Below are 14,037 nucleotides of genomic sequence, written 5' to 3'. Positions count from 1 at the left end.
CACACAGCGGTGTTTCGTTCTTGAATGATATGATTCACCGTTTTTGAGCGAATCAGGTGAGTCAATGATTCAATTAGCCTACCCAATCATAAATTCAATGTACACTTGACTCTTTCATGAACTTTCGTGAACTTGAAGTTGAATGAATATTCTATGATTCGTTTATTACGACTTGCCGCCACCTAGTGGCAGTTTTAGTTTCATAATAGCTAGTCTTATTTTCTTTCCCCCCAGAATTTCATATTTATATATTCAAAATGCTATATTAAGGATTCATTTTGTAAAATTATTTAGGCAATTGTAATTGCTGTGTAAATGAATTTTGATAAATGGTAAGATGGATTTTTTTTCTACTGATTTCATGTAATTGGTACAACAGCCCTATAGCGTTAAATAGTGTAACTAATCAAATGATGATCAACAATATGTACGGTAACTTTACTTTTTATAAATAATTATAAGAGGGATGCCCTTTTTTCGCTTCAGCACCTCCAAAATTTATGTGCACGGCCCTGATGTACAGTATGTTAAGAAAGTAAACAGAGATCATTTTCATTTCGCGTCAACTTTAAAGGGATGAAATTACTCAGAGACCATTCAGGTTATCTAAAATTATCTTTATTGCACTCAGATCTGTTGCTGTAGAACTTTACAGAAGCCTTTTAAACTAATCTTGAAGGACCAGAAGAGGATGAGTAGAGTTTCAAATGTTGTTTTTGCATATTTGCTGAAATGGCTAACATCCCGCTCAGTTATTAGCAATGTAGATGGTTTTGTGTCGTTCCACCAGGTCAATATCTCTCTCCAGCTGGTTCATCTCCTGCTCCAGACGCTCCTTCCTGTATTTTTTGGGTGCTGTGTCTGTGACAACAGAGAGGCCCTGGTACTGATGATGAAGGTCGTCCCAGTTCTTCTTCAGAGCCTGCCAAAAGTCATCAATTCATCAGACATATCTTGTAATATAAAAACCATTGTATAATTATTAAACACTACCGTTCAGCGATCAAGTAAAATGTTTTAAAGAAATTTCACACTTTCACTTTCATTCAGCAAGAACACATTGATCAAAAATGACAGCAAAACATTTATAATGTTACAAAAAAAATGGGTAACACTTTACCCTTTACCCATAAATTATGCCTTGTAATGCACCTTATAATATGGTCACATGAATGATTGTAACCACAGTTATAATACATGATACTATTCATTGTTACACCTTTAGAAAGTACAATGCATTAAAACAAATAATAAACGACCAACTGCAGATGTAACAAGGAATGTGCAAATATGTAATGTATTTTAACTTTGGTTACAACTATTTCAGAAAATGCATTATAACATACATTATGAATACCTTTATAAAGGATCTGTAAAGGCTTTAAGTAAATTGTTATCAAAAATAAGTTTTCAAAATAAATGCTGTTCTTCTGAACATTCCATTTTGATAAAAAGTATCACGGTTTCCACAAAATTATTAAGCAGCACATCTGTTCAACATTGAAAAAAAAAAAGAAATTTTAATTGAGCACCAAATCAGCGTATTATAATGATTTCTGAAGGGTCATGTGACAATGAAGACTGGAGTAATAATGTTGACAATTAATTAAATAAATAACATTTTAAAATATGGTAAAATATAAAGTCAATCAAAATGTTTTGTGCGTATTTTTGATCAAATAATTGCAGCCTTGGTGAGGAAAAGAGACTTCTTTCAAAAACATTTTAAATATCTTACCGACCCCAAACTTTTGAACGGTAGTGTACTGTACATGCAGTCTCTATGATCTCATATTAAGCGAGAGACTAACATGGAATATTTGTACTTTAAAGTATTCATTACACTTCAGGACGATTTAAGTAATCTGCAGAAGATTAAACATGATGTAAAATCTTAAAAAGACGGTGACCAGTCATAAAAAATATATGTTTTCCCTTATAAAATCATTTACATTTGTGCTTAAAATCTTAATATTTAAAAAAAGGTCATGTTCATTTTGTTTACATTTACCCATAAAGCAGATGCTTTTATCCAACACACAACTTACAAACTGAGGGACAACTACAGTACAAACACAAGCAATTGCTCACCAGGAGATTAATGCTGCTAGTTCAGCAAGTTCTCGAGGAAGATGACGTATGTTCCTTCCATCAGAACACAGGCTATAAACAGTTAGAGATTGTTTCATTCGGAGTACATTTGTATTTGTTTACCTGTAGGATATAGTGTCGTTCTTCACCAGAGAGCTGTTTCATGGCTCCTTCTCTCATCCGCTCCTTGACATAGTTGTCGTATTCCTCTTGTGCTTTCCTGACTTCCTGTCTGCGCTGAAGCAGGTACTCTGGAGTTTGGCCATAGTCCTGAGAACATGCATAAAAAAACAGGCCTGAGGCTTTTCTTACTGTTTTTGCAGTATGCAGTGCTGGGTAGATTACTTACAAATTGTAGTCGATTACTGATTTCGAATTATGACTTTTTTTAAATTAAGAGAGAAAAGATATTGATATAAAAATACAAAAAGAAAGAAAATATATTCCATTCTTTGTTATCAACAACATGAAGTGCATTAAAGAGATAGTTCACCCAAAAATGAAAATTCTGTCAGTAATTACTCACACTGATGTTGTTCCAAGCCCGTAAGACTTTCATTCATCTTCGGAACACAAATTAAGATATTTTTGATTAAATCTGAGAGCTGTCTCACTCCTCCATAGGCTTCTATGTTATTGAAACTTGCCGGCCCAGAAAAGTTAGTAAAAACAATGTTTAAAATAGTCCGAGTGACTACAGTGGCTCAACCATACGTCTATCAAGCGACGAGAATACTTTTTGTGCGCAAAAACCCCCCCCCAAAAACTTTATTCAACTATTCATTTTCTTCTCTGTGGGCCTCTGAGTGAGTTCACGTAGTGTAACAGCGCAGCGCTTCTGTGTTGTACATCACACGCATCACACACATGACCAGCATCGGCCAATAGCTTGTTTTCATATGACGTCACACCACTGCGTTGCCATGGCGCGAAATGCAAATGGAGGGCAGGAAGTGATTTGCTGTATTTAGAAAGCACTATAACAAACTCAAAGTGCCTATGTTTTGCGTCGTTTATGGTTACTTAAATCGATCAAACCACGAGGAGTTTTTATCGTGTACCAAAAGTTGTTGTTCATAAGAGGGGAAAATGCAAGAAATTGACCGAAAAACTCCGGAAAAACGGCTTGCAAACCTACGTCTGCGGTCGGGAGGAGCCGAATGGGAAAATGCCTGTGTGTGCAGAGATCACTTCGTCAAAGGTGAGTTAATACAACTTAAGTGGCTATGTTTGTGTAACGTGTAACGTTTCCGAACTTTGTAAAGTCAAAGTATGTGTGTAAGACGAGGTAGTTGCTGATATCTACCGCCTCGATGGCAGGAAAATCTTTCAATTCAGTTGAAAAATCGCTCCTCTTCATAATGTAAGGATCACGTCCAACATATGTTTGATTTTTTGTTTATATCTTTCTCTTGTAATAGCGTGTAAAGTAGTACAGTACGGACTTTCCTCCATCTCGTCCATTGCGCTCTTCACTCCCTGCCCTCCATCTGAATTCCGCGCGTCATCATAATCACGTGACTGAAACCCAGCAATAGTGAGCCTACGTTCTGACGTACAACCCAGAAGCGCTGTGCATATTACGGCAGGGTTTGTGATGGAACTGCAGGGGGTCTGTGAGTTTAATGAAGAGCTAATAATTAAATCATTAAAATGAAAATAAATCATTTAAAAATAATAAAAATTATAATAAAAAATGTGTCTGAAAGACAACAGGCTTCCAAAGACATAGCAATACACAGTAAAATTAGATTTGCAAAGTTGCAATGTAAAAAAAAAAAAAAACACTTCTAAAAAGTGAAATGATTTGTGATGAAATCCAGTACTTTGTGGCCTCTCAATTGTCCATGTAATTATAGTGGCTGGTCTGTGTGTGCAATTTCACAAAACTAGAAGTCTTTCTGAATGTATGTAGGCCTAAGTGATATGCTTTTTTAGAAAGGAAAATGTAAAACATTAAAAAAGAAGAATTAGTGAGCATCAATACATAATGAATGATTTACTAAAATATGTAGGCTAATCAATAAAAAGTTACATGTAGTCTGATTACGAGTATTTTAAAAGTCATTTTTGGAATCTGATATGTAATCCAGATTGAATGTAATCAGTTGCTACCCAGCACCGGCAGTGTGTATACTGTGCACAGTATGTTTTGTATGCATGATGAAATACAAGAGCAACTGAAACATGAAACTCACTTTCACATCACTCTCCTCACCTTCTTCTTTATGAATTTCGGGATGAGACCAGAGTTCTCCAGCGGCTGTTTGTCCCCCTTCTTGGTGTCAGCATACACTGGCTGCACTTTCTTTGGGAGTGCCATGATGTTCTCAACGGCGTTGGTCTTAATAAAGTTCTTGTTGGAGTAGAGACCCATGAGCGGCTTCTCTGTTCTTGCAGGTACTGGTGGTTTACCATGTAGCTCATCATCTTCATATTTAAATGGTTTCTCTGAAATAGTAAATAAATGATCCAAGCAAAGCTTTAGTGGTCTACACATGAAACTGGCATTTTATGATTGTAGTTAAAAGATATCTATCTGTATTTAAAAACAGACATAATATAACGAATGCTCAAAATGTCTTAAACAGCAAACGAAGGACATGTACTCTCAGGGAGTTTTGGTTCCTTGGAGTGTTTCTGTAGATAGTTTGTTGCCAACGGTACGTCCACTTTTGCTGGTCCCATTGTTTTATTGGGGGATTTGTTCACCTCTTTCTCCAGCTTCACCTGCTCTCTGAACTTTGACATGTACCTGGAAATTATATTAATGATATTAATGGATGAATCTCACAAAAAAAAAAATGTCTAGGTCTTTCAACCCGAAATCAATAGGAAATATAATATAATAATCAAACTTTAAATACATTTTTAAAATATATTTCACATGTTGACATCAATTTCAATTAAGTAAGTTATAGTTTTCCCATTAATTCTTTCTACACTAGCCTAATTCTATACACTGCAAAAATCATATGATCAACAAGTTATGACAACATGTTTTTACATTGCTTTTAACTCACAAAGTAAGTTAAGCAATCTTCTTTTTTTATAATTTATACAAGGTTCAACTTTTTTTAAATCAGTTTAAATAACTTAAACATCCAAGTTGATTGTACTTAAAAATGGAAGGCAGCTACTTTTTTTTTTTTTTTTTTTTTTTTTTTTACAGTGTATTGACAACCGTTCTTACAGGATTCACATTACATAACGTTAACTTAACTTACTCATTAAAAGAATTAATGCAAGAACAAGTAACTTTACAAATACTTTACCATTTAAATAGATCAGTTTTAATACGCTTCCCATTATGAGACCTGGTGGGAATTGTACTTAATTGTAACAATGTGAGAAAATGGTGTTACAATGTAAATAAATAAACAATTTTTTAAAATCAAAAGAGAAATAGAAAAAAGATAGAACACTTAGCTATAATATTAGCTTATTGTGGTATTAATTTGATCTTAAAGCTGAAACTCTACCTGGGCGCTTTCATGGCTTTTTCTTCCTCTCTGGGAATAAGGTTATAGATGCTCTCTGCAGGATAGATGATGTTGCTCATGATGTCTGATAATAGAGACAAAAATGAGAGGAAAAAGAAGGTCCCGCTGCACACTGTTTTATGAGCATAAAATGGCTGGTGTTATTTAACAAACGTCTCTATGACAACCACTGCCAAGCAACATTAAACAGTTTCCCCTTGTTTTATTTTCTCCCGCATTAGTCACAAAAGATTCTTATAGTTTCAGTTGTTTAAACGTCCAAGTTTAACAAACCTTACTAAAAAACATGTACATGCAAAAGATTTGTTTTAGTATTATGATTTGAAAAAGACGGTACTATTGAGAGCTGATTGAGAGCGTGTGACGAAGGCCATGTAGGGCTCAGAGCGTAAACGGAAAATGTCCTTTTGCTGTTGCCGTACTGACGTGATTTGTTTACATGTCCCACGCTATGCGCGCACGTGAAAGTGAGATTGGGCTGTTAGTCAGATAAACGTTGTGCTTTAGGTAAATCTTACTTTTTGTACTCTACATATTGCCTTAATATTTGTGTACATCTATTATACGTAATCATGTACTCCTATCAGAAAACATTAACTGCAAACCGAATATTCTGCGGATAGACAGACTGTCAGATAGACATAATAATAAGGACAGTTTGTTATTTTTTTTTCTCTCTGCATTTTAAGGTAACTTACATGTCATATTTTAAAATATATTCCAGATAAGTGCCATACATCGTCTTAATTAAAGTTATGTAATCGCTTGAAGTTGATAAAAACTAAATCCTTTTTTCCCCATGTTGCACTCGTTTCATGTTCATGTCCAGCCAAATAATGAAAACATAAAAAAAATTATTATTTGATTGCTAAAAGCTAAATGTTATGTGGACTTATGACTAAATAGATTTAAATTGCACACCACATCAGTGCTTGAAGTCGGCAGGAAAAAAATCATCCTATCTATTTTCTAAATGCATGTTTCTTATTCCATCCATGCATATATATATATTTTTTTTGACCTTTTAATATATTTTGATTATGCAGTGAAACGCCAGACTCTCTGGTGATGTACCTACTGCACGCCAGACTTCTCCAATCATTTAGTCTGATTAAACCACCCCCGCAAGCCCACATTTCAAAATTCAGCGAGTGGAACCAAGTCCCTGCCCTACTTTTATTCCTTTTCAATAATTTGTTACACTAAGATATCACAATGCAGAAGAAAACATATGTCGATACTTGCGTTTTAAGGCTTTTAAGACTTTTAAGGCCCTGTTCTAAACGGCACACTTCATGTGCATCTGCAGACTTTCACCCGACAGACAAAGCAGCGTTATGTCATGAAATTGTGGAACTGGAGAAAGACAGCGAAGGCTTAGGTTTCCATTGGGACAGGCTATGTGTTTATTAAAACAAATCTTTACATAGATTAAACCAACACAATATCCCTCAGTTTCACAGACGAGTCTTAAGATAGTCCCAGACTAAAATGTATGTTTGAGCTGTTTTAAATAAAAGCAACTTGCACTGACATATCTTAAAATATGTCAGTGCCATTGTTTTGTCTCAAGACGCACACCAGTAAGTTTTTTCTAAGACACTTTTATTAAAGCTACTCAAATGCTCTAATTGAACTAAGGCATAATCCTGGCTTAGTCTAAGCCAGACATGGGCAAACTACGGCCCGCGGGCCACATACGGCCCGTTAGGCTTTTTAATCCGGCCCGCCGAACTTGTCCAAATTATAGTAAAAACCTCCTTTTTTCCCCTTTCCCTGCAATGCCCACGTTTCCCCAATAGATGGCGCACTCAAAACACATTGACCGTTGTTGGAGTGGCGCGTATTTCTCTTTATTTCAATTTAATTTTCACTTCGTTTCACGTCACCATTAAGCCCTTCTGTAAAAATGAGCGGACCAAAGAGAAGGAAAGTGGACAGCGAATGCCGAGTGTTTAATAAAGAGTGGACAACAAAATACTTCTTCACTGAAGTCCGATCAACGGCTGTATGTCTGATATGCCAAGAAGCTGTAGCGGTTTTCAAAGAGTACAATATCAGCCGTCACTTTGCCACGAAGCATGCAAACTATGCTAGCAAGCAGTCAACACAAGAACGGGCGGCTACTGCTCAGAGGTTGGCAGCTAATTTACAGAGTCAACAGAACTTTTTTCACCGACAAACTGCAATTCAAGAGTCAAGTACCAAGGCAAGTTATTTGCTGGCATTCAAATTAGCAAAGGCTAGCAAGCCTTTCTCCGAAGGCGAGTTTTTGAAAGAGTGCATGGTAGAGACAGCAGGTCTCTTGTGTCCGGAGAGCAAAGCCAAGTTTGAAAAAATCAGTTTAGCACGCAGGACAGTGACTCGCCGCGTGGAACTGATTGACGAAGATATAGTCAGCGAGTTAAACAAAAAGGCGGAGTCCTTTAAGTTATATTCACTAGCACTGGATGAAAGTAACGACATAAAAGACACTGCTCAGCTCCTAATTTTTATCCGAGGGATTAACGACAGTTTTGAGATAACGGAGGAGCTTTTGAGCATGGAATCACTGAAAGGGAAAACGCGAGGAGAGGACTTATATGAACAGGTGTCTGCTGTCATCGAGAGAATGAAGCTACCTTGGAATAAACTTGCCAATGTCACCACGGATGGATCGCCAAATTTAACTGGAAAAAACATCGGGCTGCTGAAAAGAATCCAGGATAAAGTGAAAGAAGAAAACCCTGACCAGGATGTTATTTTACTTCACTGCATCATTCATCAGGAGTCTCTGTGTAAGTCTGTATTGCAGCTTAATCACGTCGTGGATCCAGTTGTAAAACTTGTTAACTTCATACGAGCAAGGGGACTTAATCATCGTCAGTTCATTACGTTCCTGGAAGAAACTAATGCGGATCACCAGGACCTACTTTACCACTCTCGCGTCCGCTGGTTAAGTTTGGGGAAAGTGTTTCAACGAGTCTGGGAGCTCAAAGACGAGATTCGCTCATTTTTTAATTTAATGGGGAAATCCGAAGAATTCCCCGAGCTGAGCGACACAAACTGGCTTTGTGACTTTGCGTTTGCTGTGGACATATTTTCACACATGAATGAGCTGAACGTGAAGCTACAGGGGAAAGATCAGTTTGCGCACGACATGTACACAAATGTGAAAGCCTTCAAATCCAAGCTGGTTTTATTCTCCAGGCAAATGTCAAACAAATCTTTCGCACATTTCCCCACACTAGCCGTGCAGAAAGAGGCCGCCCGAAATGCGAAGAAATACTGCAAATCACTGGACGATCTGCACAGAGAATTTTGCCGTCGGTTCTGTGATTTTGAAAAAATTGACAAGTCACTTCAACTGGTGTCCTGTCCCCTGTCACAAGACCCCGAATCAGCACCGCAGGAGCTGCAATTGGAACTGATCGATCTTCAGTCTGACTCCGTCTCAAAGGAGAAGTTCAAGTCTCTTAAACTGAATGACTTTTACGCTTCACTTAACGAGACCGCGTTTCCAAACCTCCGGAGGACGGCGCAGAAGATGCTGGTGTTGTTTGGCTCGACCTACGTGTGTGAGCAGACGTTTAGCGTCATGAAAATCAACAAAGCCCATCACAGATCCAAGTTAACTGACCAACACCTCAGATCTGTCCTGAGAATTGCCACAACAAAACTAACTCCAGACTTTGATGCACTGGCAAAAAAGGGAGACCAACAACACTGTTCCCACTGAAATGGTGATTTTTTCTGCTGTGTTATGAAAAAATGCATATGGAAAGTTTGGAAGTGCGTCTTTTAATTAAGAGCAATGCGCATTTACGCACAGCAGCGGTACAGTAGCTTAATTAACACGCCGCACATCGCTCTTAATTTAAATGTAAATTTTCAGCTGCAGGTAGGATATTTAATACAGCCTATGTCTGTGTGCTTGGCAACGATACACGTGTACTGTTTGCGCGTGAAGGCGAGGGCGTCCGTGGAGAGTTTGTAGAGCGCGCGGTCAGGACAATCCATCCATGATTTTGCGGAGTTTAACACAAGTAGATATTATTGAGCTTGAGTATTTCATTGTGTAATAATATGTTTTGAATGTTGAAAGTGATTCCATTTTTCAATAAATGTTGATTACTTTAACTTTGCACCTTCGATTGAAACTTATTAAAAACAGACGCAATCTTGATAAATCACAGTGCGTATGTTATTTTAATCTATTTACATTTCCTCCTCACAGTATCTGCGAAATAGTATGTAAATGCCATATCTTGCATATTCCTTGAGACAAATTTATTAACTGATAAGGGCTATTTTTCACATTTGAAAGACAGTTAATAAATTGGGTTGTAGTGTTCTTACTGTGCTATGAGGTTTGCACACACTACATTTAATGCTTTAGTATATCCGGCCCAAACACTCCCTCCAAATGCACCTGGCCCGGCCCCTCTGTCAAATTTTAAAACCCATTGTGGCCCGCGAGTCAAAAAGTTTGCCCACCCCTGGTCTAAGCCCTGTCTGTGAAACCAGGCCTAAACATTACATTTTGTATTTTAGCAAATGCTCTATAATCTTACAATCATATCTACTGACATGACATATTTCTGCTTCCTAGATTATATGATCTTTTTTCCAAGATGATCCCTGCAAGTTTCGGCCAGCTGTTGGCTAAAGGGATCAAGCTGAGGACCCACCTGCTATTTGCGCCTTCATACTTCGCTACAGCACGGCTATCAAATCAAAACTCTAAACCGCATGCAAGAAACATTCTCCTGATGGGTCCTCCTGGAGCAGGGAAGACCTGCGTAGGGCGGATTGTGGGACACAGACTAGGTATGCCCGTTATTGATATAGATGACGATGTTCTCGAAAGGACGTGGGGAATGAGTGTGGCGGACAAGCTCTCTGAAATCGGTGGTGATGGTTTTATCGAAGAAGAAGGTAAAGCAGTGTGCAGATTTGCAGCCACAGGAAGTGTCATCTCTCTGACCGGCTCCAATCCCCTGCATTCGGACGCCATGCGGCACCTGAAGCGCTCTGGACTGGCCGTGTACCTGGATGTGGACACAGAAGATATCATGCAGAGACTCTCTCGAATGAAGGTGAACAGGATTGTGGGTCAGGATGCTGGTGTTTCTATGAGAGAGATATTACATTACCGGAAGCAGTTTTATGAGAAATGGCTAGATGCGAGAGTCCTTTGTGGAACGGGAGACTCCGTGGAGGACGTGGCTGATAAAGTCCTGAGGACTCTGCTCAGATATGAGGATTCAGAATCAGAGATGTTTGTTTCAACGAGGAGCCAAATGTCAAGTGACCCCAAGTTCTTCAGTGATGTCGTCATAGAGGGTCTTGCACCAGATGGAGGGCTTTACGTACCAAAAAAAGGTTTCCCCAAACTGGGACCTTCAGAATGGTTGAGAATATCCAGCATGCCGTATGCCACGAGAGCTGTGGCCATACTGGAAAACTGTATCCATCCTTTGGACGTGTCCCCTGTAGAATTGAGCACAATGGTGTGTCGTGCTTACGGCCAGAACTTCGCCGATCAGTCGGTTGCGCCACTAAAGCACCTCACTGATCATCAGTATCTTCTAGAACTCTTTCACGGCCCAACTGCCTCTTTTAAAGACCTGGCACTGCAGTTGATGCCTCAGCTGTTTGCCCACTGCCTGCCACAGATGTGCAACTACCTGATTCTAGTGGCCACATCTGGAGATACCGGAAGCGCGGTGCTGAACGGCTTCAGAAATCTTAAAGACAGTGACCGGGAGAGGATCGGCGTGCTTGTGTTTTTCCCGGAGAACGGAGTGAGTGAGATTCAGAAGGTACAGATGACAGGATTTCAAGAGGGCAATGCCAAGTCCATCAGCGTCCTGTCCGATTTTGACTTCTGCCAGAGGAGCATTAAACGAATGTTTGGGGACTCGAGCTTGATCGGACATTTAGCTGTGGAATATGCCACGGTTCTCAGCACCGCAAACTCGATAAACTGGGCCCGACTGCTTCCTCAGGTGGTCTATCACTGCTCGGCGTACATGGACCTGCTTAGAAAGGGCACGCTGACTTTTGGAGACCCCATTGACGTGTGCATCCCTACCGGAAACTTTGGCAATGCCATGTCAGCCCTGTATGCCAAACAAATGGGAATCCCCATACGGAAGGTGATCTGTGCATCCAATCATAACTGCATCATATCCGACTTCGTCGCTAGCGGCAAGTATGATCTCCGCAACCGGAAACTGCAGGTTTCAAACTCCCCTGCTATTGATATCCTGAAGTCTTCCAACCTTGAGAGGTTCATCCATCACGCTTCCGGTGGTGATGGAAGTCTTGTCAGAGATCTGTTTTTGAATCTAGAAAGAGACCGCATCTTTAAAGTGTCGGAGACTTTACGGCAGAAGATAAATCTGGAAGTTCAAGCTGGTTGGTGCTCTGAGGAAGACTGTTTGAGGGCCATACGGGAGGTGCACGCGACAACAGGCTTCATAATGGACACTCACACAGCGGTGGGGAAAGTAGTCGCCGATCGTATACATGACGAAACCTGCCCGCTTGTCATATGCTCCACCGCACACCACGGGAAGTTTGCTCCGGCTGTCTTAAAAGCCCTTCAGTGTCAAGATATCCCACCGGATCCTGTTGAGCAGTTGGATGAACTCTGCAGGATTGGAGGCCGAGAGCAGATGCATGACGCTCTGCTGAAGTGCATGGGAAACAGCGGATATAATCCACATAAAGTATGTCAGGCTGACTATAACACGCTCACAGATGAAGTAGAAACTATGATACAAGACTCATTTCTGAGAGTCCAGTGAGACCTGCAATACCTGGACATGTCCACTTGATGGCAAAGTCTGTCAAGAAACCCCAAACATTATAATTCCATCAAATCTGAACACAAGGTGACAGTAATGTATAATCAAATGCTTAGATATAGCTCAAATGCTTTTCATGTAAGTCCATAATCTAGTCTTAATTGTACTTTATCATAACCTCTCAGATGTTTTATTAATTTAGTGTTGATAACTTTATTTAAAAAGCCTGTTTATACTGATAGTTGCTAAATTTCTGGCAACAGCAAACAGTCTACAGTTACATAATGAAATATTACTTGGTGGAATTAATCTTTTTGAATATTATTAATAAAAATAATTTATTGATCATTGTTTTTTTTTAATCCTATTGCTGTTGTTGCATAAATAAACTGACAAGGCAAACAAAATGTTTTTTCCCTCTTGAAGAGATTTCACTCAACATTCACTCAAGCTCATGTTGTTCCAGACCTCTATGACTTTCTTTATTCTGTCAAACACAAAAAAAGATATTTTGAGATATGTATCAGTTTTTCCCCTCCATGCAGTGGAAGTCAATGGTAACCAAAACAGTTTGCTTTATCAACATTCTTCCCAATACAACCCCATTTCCAGAATAGCTGGGACATTTTGTAAAATGCAATAAAATCAAGATTCTGTGATTTGTTAAATCTCTTGAACCTTTATTTAACTGACAAATGTACAAAGAAAATATGTCCAATGTTTTCACAGACCAACTTGATTTTATTTTGTAAATATAAACAAGTTTTGATTTTGATGGCTGCAACACACTCCACAAAAGTTAGGACAGAGGCATGTTTACCAGTGTGTCACATCACCTTTCCTTTTAAAGGTGAACTAAGTAACTTTTTTTACCTTAACCGAACAGCTTTGGAGTCATTGTAATGTTTATATTACTGATTTCGTGTTGAATGGTGGTCGTCTCGCACCCCCCTGGTGCCTGTGAGCCGCAAAACCACCCTTGCAACTTTGGGCCGGCGGGTGTTAGGAAGTATCGTGTGATATCAGGTCTCCCGAGGTAACGAATTGCTTTACGGCAAAAAAAAACAGATCTGATAAAATTCTGATAAAATGAGCATCAAACAGAAATAACCCGGCGCCGTATACATGTGGTGTTGGGCGCGCGCAGCTCCTAAAGGGGCCATACCTTATTTCCACTCGTTACAGCGTCCATCCTACTGAACAGGTACCGGTGTACAGGAGGAGGGGATCCGGCCGTGAGTGCGAGCCATCTCTGCGTGAGTGCTATTCACGTCAGTACAAGTACTCCACAGCGACTCTAGGGGTCGCTGTTTGACAAAAACGGAATTCCTACTGAGTGCTGCTTTAATTACACTTTTTAATCATTTGGGAGTCAAGTATACTAATTGTTGCAGTTTTGGAAATGGAATATTTGCCCAATCTTGTCTGATATAAGACAACTGCTCATGATGGGTCATACATTTTCAATAAGAGGCAGATCTGGATTGGAGGCAGGCACATCCCTTCTATGGTGCAGAGTGTCTAGAAACCACTCAGTTTTAGCATGTGCAGAATGAGGCATGGCATCGTCTTGCTTCCCAGGAAAGACGTCATCTTGATGGCAGTTTATGTCTCTGCAAAATCCCAATATATGCCTCCATGTCAGTGAT

The 14,037-nt window shown here is 39.3% G+C and overlaps 2 protein-coding genes across 2 annotated transcripts; one reads left to right on the top strand and one right to left on the bottom strand.

Annotated features, from left to right (window-relative positions):
- Positions 1-596: 596 nt before the first annotated feature.
- On the bottom strand, positions 597-5,844 carry enkur (enkurin, TRPC channel interacting protein). Its single transcript, XM_056249845.1, has 5 exons — positions 5,574-5,844; positions 4,701-4,846; positions 4,310-4,542; positions 2,215-2,361; positions 597-922 (listed from the first exon to the last, which is right to left on the bottom strand). The coding sequence occupies exons 1-5, from the start codon at positions 5,651-5,653 to the stop codon at positions 749-751; spliced, it is 780 nt and encodes a 259-aa protein (XP_056105820.1). The 5' UTR covers positions 5,654-5,844; the 3' UTR covers positions 597-748.
- Positions 5,845-6,042: 198 nt separating this feature from the next.
- On the top strand, positions 6,043-12,617 carry LOC130084423 (threonine synthase-like 1). The gene is made up of 2 exons (XM_056249843.1): positions 6,043-6,101; positions 10,186-12,617. The coding sequence occupies exon 2, from the start codon at positions 10,208-10,210 to the stop codon at positions 12,386-12,388; it is 2,181 nt and encodes a 726-aa protein (XP_056105818.1). The 5' UTR covers positions 6,043-6,101; positions 10,186-10,207; the 3' UTR covers positions 12,389-12,617.
- The last annotated feature ends 1,420 nt before the right edge of the window (positions 12,618-14,037 follow it).

Source organism: Rhinichthys klamathensis, unplaced genomic scaffold (assembly GCF_029890125.1).
Source record: "Rhinichthys klamathensis goyatoka isolate OS25496 unplaced genomic scaffold, OSU_Roscu_1.1 h1tg000064l_1, whole genome shotgun sequence".
NCBI lineage: Eukaryota > Metazoa > Chordata > Actinopteri > Cypriniformes > Leuciscidae > Rhinichthys > Rhinichthys klamathensis.
The sequence above is the reverse complement of the archived record's forward strand: the minus strand, read 5'-3'. Positions and strand labels throughout refer to the sequence as shown.

Bases quoted from the DNA above. Each gene is read 5' to 3' on its own strand.
- enkur (XM_056249845.1), bottom strand. From the start codon at position 5,653: ATGAGCAACATCATCTATCCTGCAGAGAGCATCTATAACCTTATTCCC. The intron at 4,543-4,700 runs GTACATGTCCTT...TTACTATTTCAG, and splicing joins GGAACCAAAACTCCCTGAGA to AGAAACCATTTAAATATGAA. The intron at 923-2,214 runs GTAAACAAATAC...GACTTTTGGCAG, and splicing joins AACGACACTATATCCTACAG to GCTCTGAAGAAGAACTGGGA.
- LOC130084423 (XM_056249843.1), top strand. From the start codon at position 10,208: ATGATCCCTGCAAGTTTCGGCCAGCTGTTGGCTAAAGGGATCAAGCTG.